This window comes from Filicampus tigris, chromosome 17, assembly GCF_054856515.1.
Source record: "Filicampus tigris isolate MCC_2025a chromosome 17, RoL_Ftig_1.0, whole genome shotgun sequence".
In the NCBI taxonomy this organism is placed as follows: Eukaryota; Metazoa; Chordata; class Actinopteri; order Syngnathiformes; family Syngnathidae; genus Filicampus; species Filicampus tigris.
The window spans coordinates 13,722,104-13,743,270 of record NC_141233.1 but is presented as its reverse complement, the minus strand read 5'-3'; the positions used below and the strand labels follow the sequence as shown (position 1 = coordinate 13,743,270).

Sequence of the window (21,167 nt, the reverse complement as noted above, 5' to 3'; positions counted from 1 at the left end):
AAATATTTCTATAAGCACAGCCTATTATCTGGCCACTCTTCATGCACAATACCCTCAAGGAACAATCACCCCATAGATAAACAATGTTAATATTAGTTACATTTACACTCAAATTTTTCCTCAAATTAGAATCTGTAATTCCAAGAAATCAAAATACCCAAACATTTCATTTGAAGAACTGTTTATTCTCATAATCTTTGTCGTAGGAAAACTCTGCTAACGAGGACTTTCTCGACTGACATTTTAGGCATCAATGCAAATGCAAGAATTACAACAACAAGAAAAAAAAGGAAAGAAAAATCACGACGGTCATCACATTGTGTATAATACAACATGTAACCCGAGTTAGACCAAATAAAACATTTTATAGATGCTTTCTATACTCCAAAGCAGCACGCATGGGTCCACAGTCAGCATGCGCAAGTCAACCTCCAGGGAAGCAACTCCAGTATATTTCATTCATGTTGGCTGTAGCAATCAACTTTGCTCCTCCTCACAGAGCGTCTTTCAGATAAAAAAAAAAAAAGCAAAAAATATAAAGAAAAAATAAAAATACGCGAAAAGGTTTTTCTGTAGGTTAAAATCATTATCCGATATATAGTCTGCATATCAGAAACGGCATTTCCTTTTAAATATCACATTAATCACAGTCAAAAGCTTAATACTGTGTACTTTATCTCCTTATGTTTAAAGTTGACTTCATGTCACCGATACACACATCTTCAGCAGTATAGTCCCTGCAAATTGTGTGATCATAGCCATTATAGCTAGCTAGCACAGGTAAACTGTTAAACAGCGTCGTTATCGGTTTTGTACACTTCCATCGATCCAGAAATTCCACTTCATGTTTGAAGTTTTTTTTTGTTTTTGTTTTTAACTGGATGCAATTCAACAAAACACTTAAAGGCTGCAGGATGAACATTAGCTTTCAGCTCATTATCAGTACATTACAATACAATCTTCTGAAATCTTCAGAGTCAGCTTTCCACCAAGTGGCACCTTTCAGTTCTTGCCATGGTATGGTTTGGAACTGCTAATGTTGAGCCATCATTGACAGTCTTGACATCGTAGCAGTTTTAACAGCACGTAGCCCACCAGTGAATTCAACAAAAAAGAGAAATGTGACACAAGAGCGATGAAGTTGTCCTTCCTTATGTTGCTTTACACTTACACTGTGTACCTGCCACATCTTGTGCATATGGACGGAACGGTACTGCTTGGTGGAAACTGGATTCATGGCATACAGAGAATGTGCTTGTAAATGCAACCAAGTCTTTCAGATTTGGACATGCGAAAAAAACAAAACAAAACATTTTTTTTTCCAGTAAGAAACAGAAACTCAACAGGTAAAAGGCCTTTTGTATGGCATTTACAAGACTGAGCCAAAGAAAACGATCTCCAGTCAAACTAACCTTCATTGGTTTTCAAGTATAAAATAACAGCGTTAAGTCTGCAGCTAACCGATAGCGTATCAAAAGTTGATTGTCAGTCGTATGTTGTCGAAAGCATTTTGCGATAAAGTGACTGAAGCACCACGCGCGGGGTCCAAAACACTTTTGTATCTCTGAATCGCCGTTGTTGTCGCGCAAGTAGCCGCCAAAGCGCCTCAGTGACTCACAGCCTAAAAGCTCTCCGAAATGTACAATACTTCTCTTAAATACTTCGCGAATGACGTGAGAAATCTTAATTTAACAAAACGCTCAACCCTCAAGAACAGCTTTATATAAAATACTACACTGTGATTTACAACACGTTCTCATATCTGTCTCAGTAAGTTATTTACATTCAGCCAAGTCCGCATGATTACTCGATCTGCCTGTGGTTCCTGCTATCAAATATCATCGATCTCCTCTGTGGCTGGTAGAAGCAGCTGGTTGAAGTTTCCAGTCTCTGACCACTTTTCGGAATAGTCATTTTACTTTGGAGAGCAATCGCCTCTCCCGAAGTCTCTTTCACTGCCGACTCCTCAGTCAGGCTCTTGATGGACGACAGAAGCTTGCTGTCGTCACCCGATGGAGGGTAATCCATGATGGGGAATGGGGGACTGAACAGGATCAGACTCTGGGGTCTCTGCCGGTTCCTAAAAGACGGCCTTTGTAAAAGGTTTGCTCTGTTGGGTCTGGGACAGTCAACAAACACTTCAAGACTCGGGGCGTGCCGCCTGGTGATGACCGGTAGTTCTGTTGCGCTGGTCCTCGCGTTCTCCGCCTGTTTCTCAACCTTTGGGTGGGACTGGTGTTTGGGCACGGGCTCTTTATTCTCTAATTCCTCCTTCAGATCGGACATCACCGGCAGAGGTGCGGCATGGCTTTTCTCTGTACTCGTTTTAGGATATTCCTTGTCTTGTTCCTTCCCTGTCTCAATGTCACCATCTCTCCTGGAGTGAGGTATCTGACTGTACTGCACCTTTGGAGGGACAACGGGCACGGCTTTGGCCTGGCACGTCTTGATCATGAAGGCGGTCCGCACTGATGACACACTGACGGGCGCAGAGTTTCGCCGCAGAGGCGCCTGCCGGTCATTCAGGAACAAGTCCAACTCGGAGAGGAGCCCATTGTTTACAGTCCCGGACAAACTCCTCGTACAGGAGGAAAAGTCGTATGAAGGACGGCTTTGCTGATTAGAAATGTCCCGAATGCATCGTGGCCCCAAGTCCAAATTAAGGGAGTATGGTCTGTGTTTGGAAAAGCTGTGTTCTTCTCTTCTCTCTGGCCCCGCCGAATCGTAAGACATCTGTCTATAAAAGTGTTGCGATGGTTTCTGTTTTTTGAGTCCGCATTTCCCAGTTGGAGCTTGCATTCCATTGCTGGTGTTGAGGCCAGCCTGAGTCGACGGCAAATAGGTCAGTTTAGTTTCACATTTGCTGCCGGTCGCTTGCGCAATGTTTCCTGACGAGGTTTTAGCCGGACATGCTCTTTTCGATTGTTTGCCGCCGCGCGAGGCAAGTGAGGTTCGCTCCTCGTCCGAGTTCAAAGTTACCTCTTGTGAGCTGAACGACAATCGCTGGTTCAACAATTCCTCCACGTCAGGTGAGTGCAGCGGACTGGTGACCCACTGCTTGTTGGAGCTGAGGTCCTCCCATGATTCCACTAGGTCCAGCTCCTCAGCGTTTCCTGCACATCCTTCATCATCCTCTTGGATTGGCAACTCCAGAGAATTGGGTCTCACCTCCAAACTTGCAGAAAACCTTGAAATAACTTCAGGAATTGCCTCTACATCACGCGAGACGTTTTGCTCCCCTGCAGGACTTTGGTGTTCCGCAGATTGTCTCTGGTCGTCACCTGCCGCCGAGGAGCCGTCGACTATTGGAGAGTCGCTTGTAACTTCACTTGCACAAGTTTCATTTAAAGTAAGTTGGCACTGTTGCGTAGGAGCTGCATCTTTGTTCGAAGGCGGAATTTTTGGAGACGTCTGCCGACTTTTCCTGTTCGTTTCATCCGGAGCAGGGCTGACAATTTTTCTGTCGTCATTCACCCAAACATCATTTTTATGGAGAGAAAACAGGATGTCCGACTCTGAAGGCTGCTTCTTTGTAGATTCCGCCCTGGGGGGGTTAAGATGATCATTGAGAGAGGTATTTGAAGTCTGGTCTTTCCAGAACATGGACAGTGATGGAGAGCTGCGACTTCTTTTTGACTTTACATCCATGGTTAACCTTTTGTTCTCGCAAGGCAACATGGAATCACAAGTCTTATCCAGCAGGTCGATTTCAGCCTCAGTTATTTTCAGTTCTTGGCCGACGTCACACCAAAGCTCCTTATCCTGGATTAAAAAGACACAAAACAACATTTTCACACTGGTCACATTTTTATACGACACTGGAACACTTGTTTAAAAGACTGTTGTAACAATACTAACAGCAGATGATTTACCTGTTGAGCAGTGTTTTGGCTGTCCAGTTGTCGCCCACCCAAATGCGTTGCAGTTGTGCTTCCACTCAGAACTGAAAGCTCCTCCACTGGAGTATGACTCATCGGTTCCCTGGCTCCCTCGACTACTCCTTTTCTCGAATCTGAGAACAAAGCACGTTTTTGAAAGCTATACTGCTAGTCTGCGATTTCTCACCTATGCTACCAAAGGTGACAGTAGCACACAAGCTGTTTCGGATTGGATCTAGGACTGGTGTGACAAAAGAAAATATTCAAAATCCAAAATGTCCCAGTCCAGGAATGGAGTCTTTCGGGATCCTCCATCATCACAGCCATCTTGATCCCCTCCACGTCTTTATAATTCTCTTGAGCTTGGCGTGGTGGCGAGATCGGGTGAGTAGGGAGGTTGCCCCACGATGGCTATGCTCGCGGGCATGAACTGACGGCTGTTCAGGGCATTGTGAGCAGCCCTCCAAGACATGCAGGAGGGCGACCCCTGAGGACTGGAGTTTGACACCCCTGACATACATACGAAAGAAAACATCGCGAGATCTCTTTGTAGACGTGCTTGATCGTCCGGCCCACATTCAAGTGGAGAACTCGTAGTATCTCATTTAGATTAGAAATATGTCTTTTGCAACACCAGTCCGACACATCTGGTAAAAGTCATGATGAAGGAAGGGAGAAAAGGACTGATTTTGGATGAGGTTGGATTTGGAAGAGATTGTAGTTCTTAAGAAAAACGAAAAAAAAAAGAGTTCAATAAAGCAGCTCTTACCCGCTGGCGGTTCACTTGAGGCCAGCTCCAATGATTTTTTCTTCTCCGTTCCATCTTTCTTGTCAGGCTCCACTCCGGGACACATGTTGCTTTTTCCACCGCTGCCCTGCTCTGAGGTTTCTCTGCAGGGTTTCAGGGTTGCTGCAGCCATTCGGTCCTTGGCGAGCCCTCTGCACGGCGTGCTGTTTGAGCTGATAACGGCCGACACACGCAAGGGTACCGACACAGCGAAAGGCTCCGATATGTTGACGGCTCTACGCTGATGCCTCGGCGACGACTCCAATGGAAAGAAGCTTCCCGGAAAGGAAGGTCGAGAGGTGCTGTTGTAGGAGGAACCCGAGTAGAGCATTCTCCTGTTTTTAGGCGACGTAGGTTTGTAGCCACTCAGGTCATCTCCCTTGAACACCTTGAGCTGCTCTGGCAGTGTTCTTTGAGAAGTTGCCGAAGCGCCCGAAGACCCGCCTTTTTGGCTCGAGCCGGCGTTCCAACCACCTGTTGCTCTGCCGGATTTTTTCCCCTTAAATTCCCAGTTTTGCTCGTGTTCACTCAAGTCATAAAGTGAATCGGATCCCAGTGTTCTTGATTTGACATCTGGAACAAAAATGCTCCCTTGTCCCTCTGATTGACTGTTTGCAGTTTTGTCATCGTCTGGAAACAACAGGAGGTGGACCAAAAAGGATTATTATTATTTTTTTTTTTAGCTCTGCACAGATAGAGTAAAAGTTTCATTCTATTTGGCAAAGACTTTACCTGTTGGCAAGGAGCACAGCGACTCCATGCTTCTGGAGGGTCGAAGAGATGACTTTTCTAAGGGCAAAATGCACAATAATGTTACGCAGAGCATTGCAGGAATCTGTAAAGACGTACCTCAAACTTACTGAGCTCTCGATGAACCTGTGATGAGCTCAGGATGGATACCGAGATCGTTTTAACGACCGATTATGAGCGTCAAGAAACGCGTTTGTATCAATGAGATTATGCTGCGTGTGTGTCTCGCTACACCACTTGGCACGTACACCAGATGGCGCTATGAGAAAAAGCAAAATGACAGAACAAAAAAACTGGAGCCGAGGGACTCTTTTGTAATAAAATCTTCTGGGACTTGTAGCGGGTGTTATGCGGCCGCTAGACCGACTGTCATGAGACTGCTTTCACGGAGTAACATGCTCATTTCTCGACAAGAATTATTTGGCGGGAGTGAGCGCGCTTAATTCAGTTGGCTTGTTAACTCTGACCCTTCTGCTGTTCAAGTTAAAACAAAGCAGTTGTTTCATCCGCAGGAGAATTAATGCAATCAGGAATTAAGATTTCATGTCGGAGTAGCACGTTTTTGTCCCATCTCCCAATGATTTCCCGATTTTTGGACATGAAGATTTCTTGGAATGCCATTTAAAATACGTGCATTGTTTTGCACAATGCCACTGGCTTGTAAGGTTTGAGCGACGACGCTGCGTTTTATGCTGTCCCTTGCCATTCTGTAAATCTTTGTCACCAATGAGCTGTCCATGTTAGTCTCAAGATACTTGCCTGTTAACCCTGGAGCTCTAATGAACACACTTCCGTTGCGGCTCAGTTTTCCTTTGGAGTCCACGGAGCGTCCCAAGTTGAAGATGGATTTCCATTTCTTGGATTTCCCGGAAAGCTTTCTCCTAAAAGACATGCGGTTGTTGCTTCACCTAATTCATTTGGATCCGGCATACAAGATGACATTTGTTGTTGTTCGTTGTCGCCCCGGCCGCCCGCCCGCCCGCCCCGTCCGGTTGCAAGCATTGGCCAACGCTGATTGCGCACTCAGTGAACTGTGACTTACTTGCTGTCCAAGTCTATGACGGTGTGGTAGAGTGTGGCCGTGCTGGTGTCAGGCAGACTGTTCTCTCGTTGGCGTTCCTTATGCACGGGATGATTCGGACTTAAGGAGCGGGCTTGGGCTTCTTCCAGGCTCATCAGTTTCATCGGCCCGCACTGACCGCCGATCGGGAGCGTGGCGTACTTCTCCCCACACAGCAAACTTGGCCCTGTCGACGTGCTACATGTCAAGCTTTCACTAATCTTTTCAGGGTCTGTTTGCCTCAGGTGGATTTCATACCTTCTTTTGGCTTGATTTGCACACAGTCGCTGTTGAAGATCTGCTCTGTGTGGTTTAGAATGAACTCCACCACTGATTGCTGTAGTCGCACCTCCTGGAAAGCCATGTCTCCATTACCAGATGTTGCCTCTATTGTTTTGGATCTGTGAAAATAAATAGTGCATTGGGTCTTGTGGGGGGGGGTAAAAAAAACAACAAAAAAAACCGTTCAGAATCCGATTGTTCTTTATTTTGCATGAGCCAAACTTACCTCAATAGATTAGGAGCCCAAACCAGGGCCAGATTGCGTGTGTGCATGTTTGTCTGGGCACTCAAAGTGGCGAGGCGGGCCAAATGCTTGGTGAGGTACTCCAGAGTCCTAAAGGCAGTTGAGAAACACTCAGTCTCTCATTTCGTACAATACTAAGACTTAAATGAAGTATGAAACGGCATCCAGTGCTGTAGTTCACCTGAAGTGAGGGGTCGGCAGTTGCCTAACAATCTTTTGGATGTGTAGAAGTCTTTCATGATCGCCGCACACTGAGGCCACTTCCTGCATGTGAGATAAATGCCATGTTTTTTATTCCACTCGCTGCTTTATTTGGAATATGAACCGAATTCCTGAGCTTGTGTGAACAAAGTAAACGCCCTCCTAGCCGGACCTGGACACTTGCGTGAACGTCAACAAGCCTTTGCCAAAATGATGTGACTGAGGCCTGGACACATTTTTCTAGATTTGTCGGTCATGCGTGACGAACGTAAACTGCTTTTATGCAGTCTCGTATGCGTCTGGCAGCAAGTCTGGTGGCGAGGTTCCAAGGAGGGGGGAAAAAAATGGAACTAATAAAGCACAGGATGACAGATATATATACCCTAAAAGCTTCCAGGAAGGTTATTGGGGATGGAGGGGAAGTTGAAAATCACCTTCAAATGACGAATCACACTCATGATGCCAAATCAAACACAAAACACACACCCGGAACCCTGAGATAGGGCCAAAAGTATTGGAAACACACTTGAACATTTGGAGTTGGTGGCTCCATTTTGGGAAGACTTTTGTCAATATTTTGTTGAGAGGCCACAATGCATGGATAAGAACATACGGCTCACAAGCGCTGTTGCTGTTTATTAAGTTAGATGGGGGTTGAGGTCAGGTCTCTCAAGCGCTTCCACATCACATGTACGTAACTGCACCGGACCTTATTTTGTGGACCGCCGCACAGAGACAGAAAAGGGCCGTTGCCAGTGGTTCCCGCAGAGTTGGAAGATTTAGCAAGTACTAAGGGTTGTGGGGCAACCCGGACATCGTCCGTCACGCCTTCTGTTTCGGATTGGTTGTTTTTCCTCAGGCGCTTTGAATCGTCATTGAAGGTACAAGGCGATGCCAGAGTGTTGATTTTTTTTTTTTTTTCTTCATTCCCTCTACTAATGAACTAGTGTCAAGTCAGACTGACAGTTTTAACAAATATAAATTTATTATCTTTTTTTTAAAGCGGAAGTCAAGCCAAACATGTTTTTTTTTCACGAATACGTTCGGCGGCAAACTTACGGTGAACTTGCTGTACAGCTCATACGTGAGCAGAGGATTTGGTAGCTCCCTGAAGTACAGCTTGCATAAGGAACCCACACAGTGGATGTCCTGGAGGTACACTTCCTTTGTAAGGTCAGGGCATGCCTCGGCGCTGAATTCCTGTCTGCCGTCGGCGCGCGCGCACACACACACACACACACGATGTGAGAAAAGTGAAGAAAAAAATCAAATAAAAATACTGGCCTGATCCTTGATGTGTCATGTGACCAATTTAAAATGAGATGAGTGCGCAGCAAGCGACGCACCTGAGCCGCTGGATGTTTGAGGTGACCCCTGACAACCTGTAGATCCCATGCACAATCCCGTGCTTCTCGATGAACTCTGCACATTTCTGTAGCACCTGAGGGACTTAAGGGTAGAAATTGTTTTTATGTTAAGTCTTATTTGCTGGAACATGGACACCGTTTCATGTATGCTCAGTGAATAGCAATGAGATTTCCAGTCATGTTAAATGTGGCAAAGTGATGGGCAAACTATAATGCTGCCTCGAATGCTACGGGCTTGTTTTCTCTCCCTTCGGGGTTACTGATTGTAGGTGGCCTTTGACAGGAAGTTAAAAATGGTTTGTTTGTTTCAGAGGAAGGTTGACACACCCAGCCCGTGTAGCGGGTATTACTTACGACATTTCCTCTAATAGAAAACGGGCTACCAGTGGCCAAGACGACTTTCTTTGCTTTCAGTACACCTTCGGCTTGGCCGCCTTAGTTGAGACTTTGAAGTCAAACTACCTTTTCACCAACAACGTGATCCCTTGCTTTTCGAAATAGAAACATTGTTGTTGTCCGTGTAATTTGCGTTCCGTCTGCCCGGCAGACTACCCCAACTTTGAACTACGCCCTCACTCGCATGTATCTTGCTGCGAAGATAGTCTACAAGCTATTTTTAGAGGTGCTTTGTCTTCCCTCGTCGTTGGCTCAAAGAGTCTTCCGCTATGTTCACTTATGTTTGATTTGATTGGACGCTAGGTTGCGTGCCTGCGGTGAAAAGCTGGATGATGACCAGTGTCGCGGTCTTGATTTATGTCCTCTGTCTTTTCACTCAGACGTCAACACAGGGACACGCTTAGCTGCTGCTTAGGCATCCATCTAGATTTGCTTTAAATGTGCACATTTAGTTGCCTTTACTGGAAGGCCCAAACAGGCTTTTTCCCATTTTTGTAACATTACATCTTAAAAATGAGTGAATGTTTACCTATGTGCCTGCAGCATCTCCTCCTTAAAGTTGGAAATCAAGCCAAAGATATATTTTTTTCAAGAATCTGTTCCCAGCAGGCCCACAAGTTGAAACACAGGGAATTCTGATTAATAGTGCGTTTGTGGAATATGAGTTAAGATGCAAAATCCACCTGTTTTTAGGCATCTCAGGGGGCGGCCATTTTGTCATTCCAGTCCACTGAAAATGACATCGCAACTACTCAGGGCTCAGGCAACGACCAATCACGGCTCGGCTTCAGAAAACAGGTCAGCCGTGATTGGTCGTTACCTGGGCATTTGTGATGTCATTATCAGTTGACAGAATGGCCGCCCCCAGAGATGGCTAAAAACGGGTGGATTAACTCTTATTCCACAAATGCACTATTTATCAGAATGCCTTGTTTCAACTAGTGGTCTTGCATGGAAGGTATCCTTGAAAAAAAAAAGACTGGGTTGACCTCCCCTTTAAGCTTGACTTCTGAATGCGCTGCACTAATATTCATGAAATTTGACATACAGTACATTGTTTCCTTTTTTTTTGTATTTGTAAGCTAATATTTACAATGCTGCATATTTTGAGGTTTGAATTGCAAGTGGATTGTAATGAAAATATTTCATACACTACCATTGTTTTTTTTTTTTTTTTTTGTTTTTTTTCAAGTTATCACTCTACTTCCTGGTTCATGGAGGATGATGTTTGGTACGGTCATAATTCTGGCGCCTGGATAATTTCATTGATGACAAACGTGACTCAATGTTTGAAAATAAATTACCGTATCTACACATGTGCCTGTATCTGCATCATTAGCTTTTTTTACTCCGAATTTCGGATTTGTTGTTGTCGCACGCATTTTCTTTTGCTTTGAAATGGTACAAAATATACAGCACATATCAAAAGTGATATCTCTTATCCAGTAGGAGACATACTTTTCAATGAGTAGCTGTTTAATGCAAAACGTTACATGCTTTACAACCTGCAATTCAATTTGCTGAGATTCTCTTCAGAGAAAAAAATAAAGCAGAAGACACACTAAAAATAACCTTTCGAGCTTGATTGTGGGGTGCAAACTACTTGTATTCTTCGAGTAAGACGTATTCTCACAATTTAGTTACGTTTTACCTCCTACGAGCAGGATTGCGCAACAACTAAACAACTGCTTTTCATGAAACCCAAAAGAGAAGTGTGCAGAGGAAACACGGATACAAATGATGATCTAGCAATTTAGGGATTCCATTTTTTACACCGTAATAGAAAATCTACAGTATTCCAAATATCATTCCCATTATTCTCCATGATATCAGATACAGGCTTATGGGCTTGTAGTACTTCACAATCTAACATTCGATTTTATTTTATTTTTGGTCAAGAGACCCGACCTTGAAGGTCTGCTTATCAGATGGAATCATAGTTTTTTTTTTTTTTTTTTTTTTTTTTTTTTGGGGGGGGGGGGGGGGCTATCTCAATATCAACTATTCATTAAAAAAAAGGGTATCTATGACAGAAGTGAATGGCAGTGTCACCATACCCCCTCCCTCACTTCCTGGACTGAATGCTCCGCCTCACATTGTGAACATTCAAGTTAAATTTAAAGTTTGCTTTTGCGTTCCTTTCCCTCTCCCAAACAAATTGTTTTTTTTAATTGTTTTTTTTAAAATCCAAATCTTCATTTGGTGTCATGGAAACATTCTATCAACAACAATGGTCCCATGTCGGAAGAAATGACCATCTTGTTCTTTGTGCCTCTCTTTAGTTTCCTGTCGGCAGCAGCGAGGCCCAGACGGCGAGTCACAGGGACTCTCCGTCGCTGGAAGCAATTGAGTCCAAAAGAAAATGAGATACAGCCACACCCAAACTTCACAAATGACCAGTGACTGCGGGCAATAGGTGAATGAATGGCAAGTCAATGTAAAACGCTTAAATCTACACAAATCGCATGCTATGGAGTCATTGAACAAAAGCCACTTGAAAGTTCTTTACGTTTTGTCTTTCATGCCATTTGGTTTACGTTTCCACATACCAGTGTGTTACAAATGTGCTGTCCTATACCATCCTGAATTTGAGTGGTCCGAAACAATTCCTAAGACTATTCCGGTTGCGTGGGAAGAAAAGCAAAGTGTTACCATCCTGTCCTGAGTTCTGGAGATGTTCCGTCAGGTCACAGCCGAACGCATTTTCGCTTCCTTTCGTCTTTGACTTCTGCTTGGTCCCTTTTTTCTTCATGTGGTTCCAGTTAACGCTCCAGATGATTAGCAGCTCCTTGTAATCGTAGCGATGAATCCATATGACCCCGAGCAAGGGGGAGCTTTTCGGATCAAAAAAGCGGCCGCGTAGAAGTCCCCGGCAATCTTCTGCCAAATGTGCTGCATCCGCTCACATTTTGACCGAGCGCCCGACTGGAGGCTGAGGGCAGAAGTGACGTCACTTGTTTAAACGTTTAAACGTTTAGGGTGCCATGGCTTCACAGGAATGACACAGGGACACTTTTGCTTTGCTGGGACGTGGCAACCGGCCGCTTTATCTGTGAAGGACTTGCAGGAACGGCATTAGAATCGCTCCGTTTCCTGTTGTTGGGATTTTTTTTAACCCCCCCCCCCCCCACCCCCCTTTCCACTGACCAGTCCTCTCTGCTCCTTTCTATCTCCTCCTCTTTTCCTTCATTCCACAGCCTCCTCGCTCACTGGCTCGTCCGTCGCGAGCAGCGACCAATACAAGGGAGGCCGATCATCTCAAGAACGTTCTATTTATAATCCGATTTCCCTTCAAGGGTTCTGTGTTTGAACTTGAAGCCGGCCGCGATGTGGCACGGATTTGTCCAAATGTTGCGACAAAGGAGACAGATGTGGAAAGTCGACTTCTGTTCCTCCGTATTTTTCCTTCACGTTCCCCCAAATGTATACGGGATGGCTGCCCTCTGCCTTCCTGAATGCTCCCAGTGTATACAATTTCCTGTGCAAAGCGACCAGGCTGGAAAACAAAAACAGAGAGGGGTTCTGAAGGAAGGAGGGAAGTGGGAGGTGACTGAAGTGAGGGCTTGAAGGGCACAGATGGGAAATGGGAGGTGGGGTGCAGGGGGTGTTAGGGTTAGGAGACGGACACATGGTTCTTGTTACGTGCATTTTATCTTGGACAAACTGGACTCCCAACTGAACGCAGAGCGCTTTCTCCCACTCTTCCAGGCACCTCAAGTGGATGTCATCAGCGCATTGTGGCGCACTCACTGGTTGTCATGATTGACTCCTTGTATTCCCAGACGAAGTGGTTTTACAGGGAAAATGACACACCCGCAACCCCAAATTCCATATTCTGAGGTTTGAAATCTCTTAACCGTGTGCTTTAACCTTTCCAAAAAGTCATATAACCAGACCTGCTTTCCAAACGCAGTGCATTCACTCAGACCGGACCACCTACCGCAATGATTTACTCAATTGGATTTCAAAGTGCAATGCGACGAGAAGTGAAGCAGAACATCTATGTGAGCATCGTCGGACTGTCGTGGATCCTTTGCTCACTTATCGCTGATTTGTGTGGCCACTCGAGTCCAGCAAACAGTCCAGCCTTCCTTATTTTCGCTGAATCAGATCTGTACATTGATACACTATCATCCCTTATGTCCCCTATTTCTCGAGACAAATTGACATCATTCTGTTTCTAGTGGGACTGCTGGGAACATATTCTTGAAAAAAATATTTCAATCTCTTTCTTCAGCTTTCGACGCGTAGCGCACACTGGGCAACATGGCATCAACGGGGCCTGTTTTATAAAAAGTGCTTGTGTGTGTGTGTGTCACATGTGAGCTTGATGACTAGGCCTGGTCTCTGGAAGACAAAGCTTCTTTCTGCACCATAGGAAGAGGACATGACATCATGCTGTCCATACAAAGCCTCAGACATCCCGCTCTCTCTTTGTCCTGTTTAAAAAAAAAAAAAAAAAAAAAAAAAAAAAAGAAATAGACAAGGGGTCACTGGAAGCCAATAAGCGACCTATATAGAGGTCACTGCACATTTTATTGCTGTAATATTTAGCATCAGATTCATATGAGGGAATGGAAACTATGTGAAACTCTTCTTGTGCTGATGTGAAGATAAAGAGTACTACACAGTTAACTCTGTCACTTCACAGCATCAAGATTCTGAAAGTGCAAGCAGCATTTAATGTGTATTCTAAATAGAGTCCGGCTAGGAATGCGTGCGGTTGTCTGTCTCTGTGTGTCAGTGATTCCTTGCTTATCTCTCCGGTGTGGTTTTGCATTTGACAGTATTTGACGTCTGCTATCGTTTTTTTTTTTTTACTTTCTTTTTTTTTTTTTACCTTGGCTTCCTGTATCATCCACTAAATGCAGTGTAGTTTTATGATCACGCTGGAAAGGTTGCACATTTGCTCGGATTGATGTGTTTGTCTCACCAAGCAAAAAAAAAAAAAAAAAAAAAAAAAGAACACTTTTTTTTGTGATAAGTATCACAAACAGAAAAGATGCACAAGACTGGAGCCCCCCTTCATAAAAGTGACTGGAGGGGCTCTGTTTAACTTCCATGTGTGACTGTGCTTATCATATTAAGCAGAATTCAATATAACTTGGGATATGAGTCAGGTTTTTAAACTGATTGTGACCTCATTAGTCTGAATGTTGCCTAATCATTAGTACATTAGGGCCTAATGCACAATAAATACACGACAGGCAACCGTGTTACTTCCGCCTCCCAGTGGCCAGATCCATACACTGCAATCAATAGAATCATTTCATGCTAAAAAAACATTTTTTTATTATTTCAACGATGTTACTTGTGGTTGAATTTACCATAGACTATGACAGCACAAAATATCATCCGACAATATGAAAATAAGTTTATTAGACATTTCCCCCCACCATGAAACATGTCATATTTAATCCTGTCTTTTCCAAAACTCAGTGCCACTTAAAAAAAATCCACCAATGACACGTTCAAATAATGAATAGTGTTGTATAATTAATCTAGAAAGCAAAAATCCTCCTTTCAGGGTTGGCAATGTGTCTGAAACGGTCAGAGGGCCATTCAAGTACTTTGCAACCAACCTATGAATGGACGAAAATTTTGATGGTTACATGGACACAAAATATACACGTTGTAACACACAAGAAGCCGCACACCTCTTAGAAGATATCATGAAATTGATATGTGCAACTCAAGTCCTATTACATAACCATCATGCAGTTCACTACTTGTACAATGAGAGGCTGTTTTCATTGGTCACATTTAGACACTGTTAAGGTAACATTGATACCCCGCCACCCAATAACATTTTCCTGCAAAACAAAAGAAGGCCCTTTTTAAAATAAAATATAATGTAATGCGTGCAGAATTCCATCTTTGAACATGGCAGGACATAATTAACTTCTAGGAAAAGGCAGTCAAGGAATATCATTGACTATTTAAACAATAAAAATAGAAGTTATCAGGATGATGTTTATCTGAGGACAGCCAGAGATTCATTGCGTCACAAATCCTACAAGGACACTTCCCCTTTTTTTTTATAACAACATTTTGAAAACCGTTGTGAATAACTAGTGTTCAACATGGTCAGCCATGTGTGTGAATAGATACATTCATATAATTCAGCAAAAAATCAGTTCTTAGAATGATATCAATTTCTAATATACTGTAATGGCCTAAGGGCACATCTCAATGCTGGGTATAAAGTATTCTATTTAAGATATAAATTACATTTCATCTTAAAATAAACTGTCAATACTTTTACTGAGCACGATTAACGTTCTATTTCGCCGTGCAGTAATGTCAAGATGTCTTTTGGCCAGTGAGTATTTCAAAACAGGGCTCCAGTTTCACTTCTTGCTACTTATCTTTTTGAGTCCAAACAGTTTTAAGTTCAGCTAGACATTTGGTCATAGATATGTTGAGCAATGTGTCCTTTCAAAGTCTAATATGTAAATGAAATGTCAAAAAGTGCAATCTAGTCAAAAAAGAAAAATGACAACGAAATGATTGGAATCACATTCAGTACTTCAAACCGCACACAGTCCAGAGTCCCGCATGGACACAAAGTAAACTAAAACAGTTTGGACACTCCTCACACTGCACACCTTAACATATGTTGTTTGGCAAAAGTGGAGCTGAACAATCAAGCTCAAGTCTCGCATTACATCGACAACGTTTGTTGCCACGGAGAAGTCGGCTTGAGATGGATATTGCAGATTTGATCACATTTGCTTCCGCTGCTTCAAATGTGTACTTGCCTGCTTTATATCAAGTGTAACTCACAATGACAGGTTGTAGTCTTTTCACCCCGTCTCTAAAACGGCGTAACAGCGAGCAGATCTTATTTGAAACGTCAGTTCTACGGCTTCCCGATGTCTACGGTCACATTGACATAAAGTGGCAGCCTGTCCACCGATAACGTCTGATATTTGCAGCTGTTCAGTCCATCTTTTTTCCAAACCAGCGGCGTCCGTCTCAATAGCTTCATCCTGAACGGGGCGGGGCGGGGGGTGTGGCAAAATCAATTAGGGCAAACTAGACATTGTTGACTCAGAACACCGTGATAACAAATGACCGACCTGTCTTTGTTGACTTCGTTACCGCTGTCCCGTTTGTGAAACACCATCGTGTAGCGCGCAATGCCAGCGGGCGGCCGCACAATCTTCATTTTCTGCAGCTCCACCCTAAGAGAACATGAAAGACATGAAGACCCTTCTCCATCGAGCAGTATATATTCGAAATGTTTTTTTTTTTTTTTTTTAAACATTTGTTTTTTCTTTCACCTGATGCGCAGGTCATCATCTTCTCCACCCCAACCCCAGTAGGTGTTTGCAAATCCATTCACTTTATGGAACTGCTCTCTGCTCATGGCTGTGACTCCTCCAAAGTAGCCTTTGTAATGCAGCCTGTTGGAGGGAACACATTCGTTTTAGACTATGAGTAGCCTAGGATTATATCAGAACATTTCCAATCATTTGCTAATATCATAACCGAGTGGGCATACAGGAAATGAGTCTTTTTCCAGGAACTTACTTGTATCCGGTGGCATTCCGGCCAACTACCAGGTGCTTGGGTTGCGAATCACACACGTAGAGATTGTGATCATTTTCAGGAACTAGGTCCACATCATGGAAAATGAAACAGTCCCAACTGTAGTCTTTCAGCGCCTCCAAGTAGCCCACATTCAGTAATTTGGCACGGTTAAAAGTGGCATCACCAGCCTTTTGAAAAACAGAGGAGACCGCGAAATGAGAATATGCTCGTGCTAACCATAAATTAGGTCAGTGTTGAAAAGTACCTGCTGGATGACATAAACAGCATAGTGGAGTTGCTGCCTCTGCAGGAAGGGGTGCAGGTGGTGCAGCAGGTAGAGGAGGTGTCGCTCTCGGTTGCGATGGGGGATGAGGATGGCCACGCTCTGTCTGGCCGTGCACGAGCGAGGCCGATACTGGCCTTCGGCCACTCGCGCGTTCTCGCCCTCCACCTCCTCCAGTTTCAGAGAGGGCTCAAAGTTCAGCTTCACTGCTCCTTCTGCGCAATCAGAATTTGCATCTTAGTTGATAAATCATTGAGCCCTTTTGTAGTAGAGCCTCGCCGTTCGGGGACATTTTTGCCGGGAAAGGTTGCACAAAAATGGTCCCACAGTCATCACGTGAGACGTCTGTATATTGTGCCAATAGTTCTTGAGCTTTTTGTGACACTTACTACAAGAGAACGACCAGCCGGAACAATTTCAAACACGATACGCTACATGTACTCGCTAGCCGCCTGTTTGCCGCTTATTAAAGTTAGTAAGCAATTTCATTGTTTAAGCAATAATAATATATTGGAGATTCACCTCTTTTGACACATGTGCATGTATTTGTCATTAAAGTGCTAATATTGAAGCGGTTTACGTAATGGAACACTTATGGCCTTTAAGAAAATGTCAAAATGTTACTCTAGGACCGCCCTTAAAGGTTATTAATGTAAAATACGATTTTGAATTCCTTCAGCTATTATTACGGATGGCAAAACATTTTGATTGCATTTGAATTGAAGGAAGCCTAGCAATCCTCAATCTTTTCATTATTATTTTACGATATTTACTTTGTCACTTGTAAGGACCAGCTAACATACAGCAGCGCTACCTTTTGCAAATATGGCTCACTGATGACCGTTTATAATATTTATATATGCCATCCACCCCGGGACAGTGCCAGAGATTTAGGGCCTAGTTAAGAAAAAAAAAAAAAAGAAAAAAAAAGAAACTCACCTTCACATTCACATTGCATCCTCCAAACACACTATATTATTTACTTATTATTTATTTATTTAAATCTCGGTTTTGGTTGACACTTGCAGGGAGGTGTTAATTTCACAAAATTCATATCATGGTTGGAAGAAAGGTAACCAAAACATCTCATTAGATTAGTACAGGTGTCTGGCAGTTGAAGGTATTTTATCCAATGTTGGTTTTAAACAAAGCAAACACCACCCGTCTCCAGTGTTGAATTAAACGTGGGCGTTCACTCACGTAGCAGCGGCGATTCCTTAGGACATTCGGCTCTTGGCGTTGGTGTGATTAAGCGAACCGCCGCTGATGTCCCCGAGTTGGCCACTTCCTGCGTGTTCTCTCCTCTAACCAGAGGTTGCGTTGTCGGGACCAGGGCGGATTTTACGCTGCCACCCGAGAACATGGAAATCCATGCCAGCACAGACAGGGAGAGAAGCAGCAGGAAAACGTACTTGACCCTGCGCAATATCTTGCACGCGGACGAACAAAAGCCCATGGCTGTGTGATTATGTTCTCGCACTTCTTTTAAAATGTTTCCTTCATGACTGGAGCAGTCAGCCCAAGACAGTGAAGCATGCCGCTGCTTTACATTTTCCACCGTGTGGTTCCATATTGGGGTGTAGATTCATGGTTGTAGCCTGAATATGTCGTTTTGGGGTTGATACATTTATTATCAGCTGTGAAAGAGCGAGAGAGAAAAAGATGAGATGTAGTGCACAGAACTAACATATTTGTATGCAAAAAAAAGTACAACGATTGACATGGTGGATCCTTGTGCGATCAGTTGATTCACATTAAAGTACAGTGGTCATTTTTAATGTGTGTTTGATAGAAAAATACCATTGTTGATACAGCTCTATTAGATGTCATTGCATGTGTCCAGACAATATGAACTACACCATTAAAGATCTAATCTTCCAAAAATAACAATTACTTTTCTTACAGCTGAAATGGGTCAAGTGTAAATTGCAGGTTCAGTATCCAAAAAGGTTTTTCCTTTGTGTTTAGAGCCATTAGTTTAGCGACACTGGTAACCTGAATGACAGTAAAGCTCGGTATCACTTTACAGATCTCTTTGAGTTTTCTGTAGGTCCTCCTGTCTATTATCCTGTCTATGTCCTCATTTTCACTTGCCCCAAATGTAACTAAATACTCACTAGACACTTGATTAGGTACACTTGCACTTGACCAATCCGATTCAACCTTAAAATGCGCATCGCCATCCAATAGGAAAACAATATCTAGGGGCATTACTAACAATAAATCATTTAATGAGATAAGAATACATTGAGTCTATTCATTTTTCCATGCGAAAAAAAACAAACTTTTTTTTTCCCATTTGAAAGTAAAGTAAATTCTTTAGGTACATGTTTAATATCCATTCAGCCACATTAGAATTTCAGGTAAGATGGAGAGGCAGAGGACACCCTGGAGTGGTCGCCAATTCTTCAATTAAACTAATGCACAGAGCTGGGCATTTTACAAAAAATTGAGTGTCCGTCATCTGTTAGCGGCGAGGCTACCTTTCCGTTGTCCGTCATTTTTCCCGGTGGGAAAAAATAGTACCCATCTATAGGCCGTTCTGCCTCTATTTTTGAACTAAAAACTAACTCCGTCGATGCTTAATCCGTCTATTTTAAAATGTGTCATTCGTCGACCGTCAAAAATGGGCGTCCGTCGGAATGCCCAGCTCTGCTAATGTGTCATGGATGTACTGTATTTGGAATGTGAAAAAAACAGAGTACGCACAGAAATGTGGAGAGCAAATTCCACAAAGGCCCTGCAGATTCGAACCCAGAACCTGAGGCAGACGTACTAACCACTACTACTTGTTGCCCTAATCATTCATTTTGCATTAAAAACATGCGATGAAATTTGCTTTTGTAAAAAAAATAAATAATAATAATGATGATGATGAAAAAAAATCTAAAAACAAACAACAACAAAAAAGGAAATAATCAACATCTGTTTGCCATATGCAATGACGTAATGTCTTAGTTTCATTATATTAAGAATAAACACTATGGCCAATAGGGTCATTCTGTAGCTAGTTAATTTAACAAGTAAGCACATTGATAACACAAGGCTTCACATTAACAATCACAACAGTCTGGTTAACGTGCACATTCAAACAGAATGTAAAATATTTTGTATTCTTACTTCTACTTACTTCAAATGACCTAATGATGCTTGTTTTTCCTCGAAGTCATCTTTTCGGGACAAGTCGAGCTAGCATTGGATAGCTCCACGAGCATCCCAGCATAACACACTGGCCACTACTGTACTGTGCATTTGTAATTACGCCAAGAAAAAAAGGCACACAAGTACAAGTGGACACCTTTCACAAAGGCGACATGTCCTCCTCCAGCCGGATGCTCTCCATGTTTGCACACAATTCATACGTCGTTATCTCCCTTATCACTGTTTTTTTTACCTCCTCAGTAGATTCTCCCTGTCCCGCTAGTTCGCGAACGTCAGCTGAAGAATATGCACGGAGATTATAACGGATAGCTCCCGTAACATTGAAAGCATCGCTTTGGTTCGGTGGAAGTCTTTGCTTTGGTTTGCAAGAGTTTTTGTTGCCACTTCCACGGCTGACGCTCCCCAGTCTTGACGTCCATAAAGTTAACGTAAATATATGCACTTCCGGCTTGGGGGTTTCATAACAAAACCATAATAGCTTTTATTGTGAAAACTTAGGACGGACTTTCAATGATAATCTTCACATGTGAATTCGCAAATTTTCTAGCCAAATAGTAGTATCCCTAAATTTTTATTGTGGGTAATACGTGTAAGGGTGATTGACAATTGTATATCCACTTCGTTAACATTCACATAAAATGGTTTAGTCTGGTATTGTGGTATGGATTTTTCACTTTCTGTAGTAACTATAGTGTACTAAGCTAGTATTTATATTTTGCTTTGTGATTCTTCATCAGATTGTCTAGAAATATTGCCAAAATGCTTACATACCTCCTAAAAACAAATTTTAAAATGGATATTCTCCTAATGGTCTTGTGTTGGATGTGCAGTACAGGATTATAAAGGATCACCACACAGGGAAATTGTTCTTTGAATACAGTATCATATTTCTGATGTATTGTTTTGAAAACAAAATACTTCCCCAAGGACTGATTGACTCAGATGTCACTTGTAGTCATTTTTATCATGAACATGTCATGCATGTGGTGCATTTTACTAGCTAATCCATTAGTTAAACACTGCAAATATAAGCAATTGTAAGGGCTGAGACAAATGAAAATGTCTTTCAGTCTCATTTCCCACTGAGGATCAGATGCGAACGCCATGCTGGTCTCGGCTGGACATCCATTTGTTGTTTGGTGGGACTTGAGTTGTCCAGCTGCTTCTCAGCCTGTTTTAAGTCAACCCTGATCTTGAAAATCTCAGCGTGTCATCCTCAAA

The 21,167-nt window shown here is 43.0% G+C and overlaps 2 protein-coding genes across 2 annotated transcripts; both read right to left on the bottom strand.

Moving 5' to 3' along the window:
* Nucleotides 1-164: 164 nt before the first annotated feature.
* arhgap31 (Rho GTPase activating protein 31) lies at nt 165-11,988 on the bottom strand. The gene is made up of 12 exons (XM_086012104.1): nt 11,618-11,988; nt 8,549-8,651; nt 8,262-8,406; nt 7,183-7,265; nt 6,984-7,091; nt 6,734-6,876; nt 6,458-6,662; nt 6,175-6,296; nt 5,398-5,454; nt 4,648-5,295; nt 3,873-4,012; nt 165-3,762 (listed from the first exon to the last, which is right to left on the bottom strand). The coding sequence occupies exons 1-12, from the start codon at nt 11,715-11,717 to the stop codon at nt 1,804-1,806; spliced, it is 3,813 nt and encodes a 1,270-aa protein (XP_085868230.1). The 5' UTR covers nt 11,718-11,988; the 3' UTR covers nt 165-1,803.
* A 2,328-nt stretch (nt 11,989-14,316) lies between these two features.
* On the bottom strand, nt 14,317-20,363 carry b4galt4 (UDP-Gal:betaGlcNAc beta 1,4- galactosyltransferase, polypeptide 4). Its single transcript, XM_086013357.1, has 7 exons — nt 19,915-20,363; nt 17,985-18,421; nt 16,767-16,999; nt 16,502-16,689; nt 16,252-16,374; nt 16,048-16,152; nt 14,317-15,957 (listed from the first exon to the last, which is right to left on the bottom strand). The coding sequence occupies exons 2-7, from the start codon at nt 18,238-18,240 to the stop codon at nt 15,828-15,830; spliced, it is 1,035 nt and encodes a 344-aa protein (XP_085869483.1). The 5' UTR covers nt 18,241-18,421; nt 19,915-20,363; the 3' UTR covers nt 14,317-15,827.
* Nucleotides 20,364-21,167: the final 804 nt, after the last annotated feature.

Bases quoted from the DNA above. Each gene is read 5' to 3' on its own strand.
- arhgap31 (XM_086012104.1), bottom strand. From the start codon at position 11,717: ATGAAGAAAAAAGGGACCAAGCAGAAGTCAAAGACGAAAGGAAGCGAA. The intron at 8,407-8,548 runs GTGCGTCGCTTG...CGCCGACGGCAG, and splicing joins TCAAACATCCAGCGGCTCAG to ACAGGAATTCAGCGCCGAGG. The intron at 6,663-6,733 runs GTATGAAATCCA...GCACGTCGACAG, and splicing joins GCAAATCAAGCCAAAAGAAG to GGCCAAGTTTGCTGTGTGGG.
- b4galt4 (XM_086013357.1), bottom strand. From the start codon at position 18,240: ATGGGCTTTTGTTCGTCCGCGTGCAAGATATTGCGCAGGGTCAAGTAC. The intron at 17,000-17,984 runs GTGAGTGAACGC...CTGATTGCGCAG, and splicing joins TAAGGAATCGCCGCTGCTAC to AAGGAGCAGTGAAGCTGAAC. The intron at 15,958-16,047 runs GTCGGTCATTTG...CGCCCCGTTCAG, and splicing joins AACGAAGTCAACAAAGACAG to GATGAAGCTATTGAGACGGA.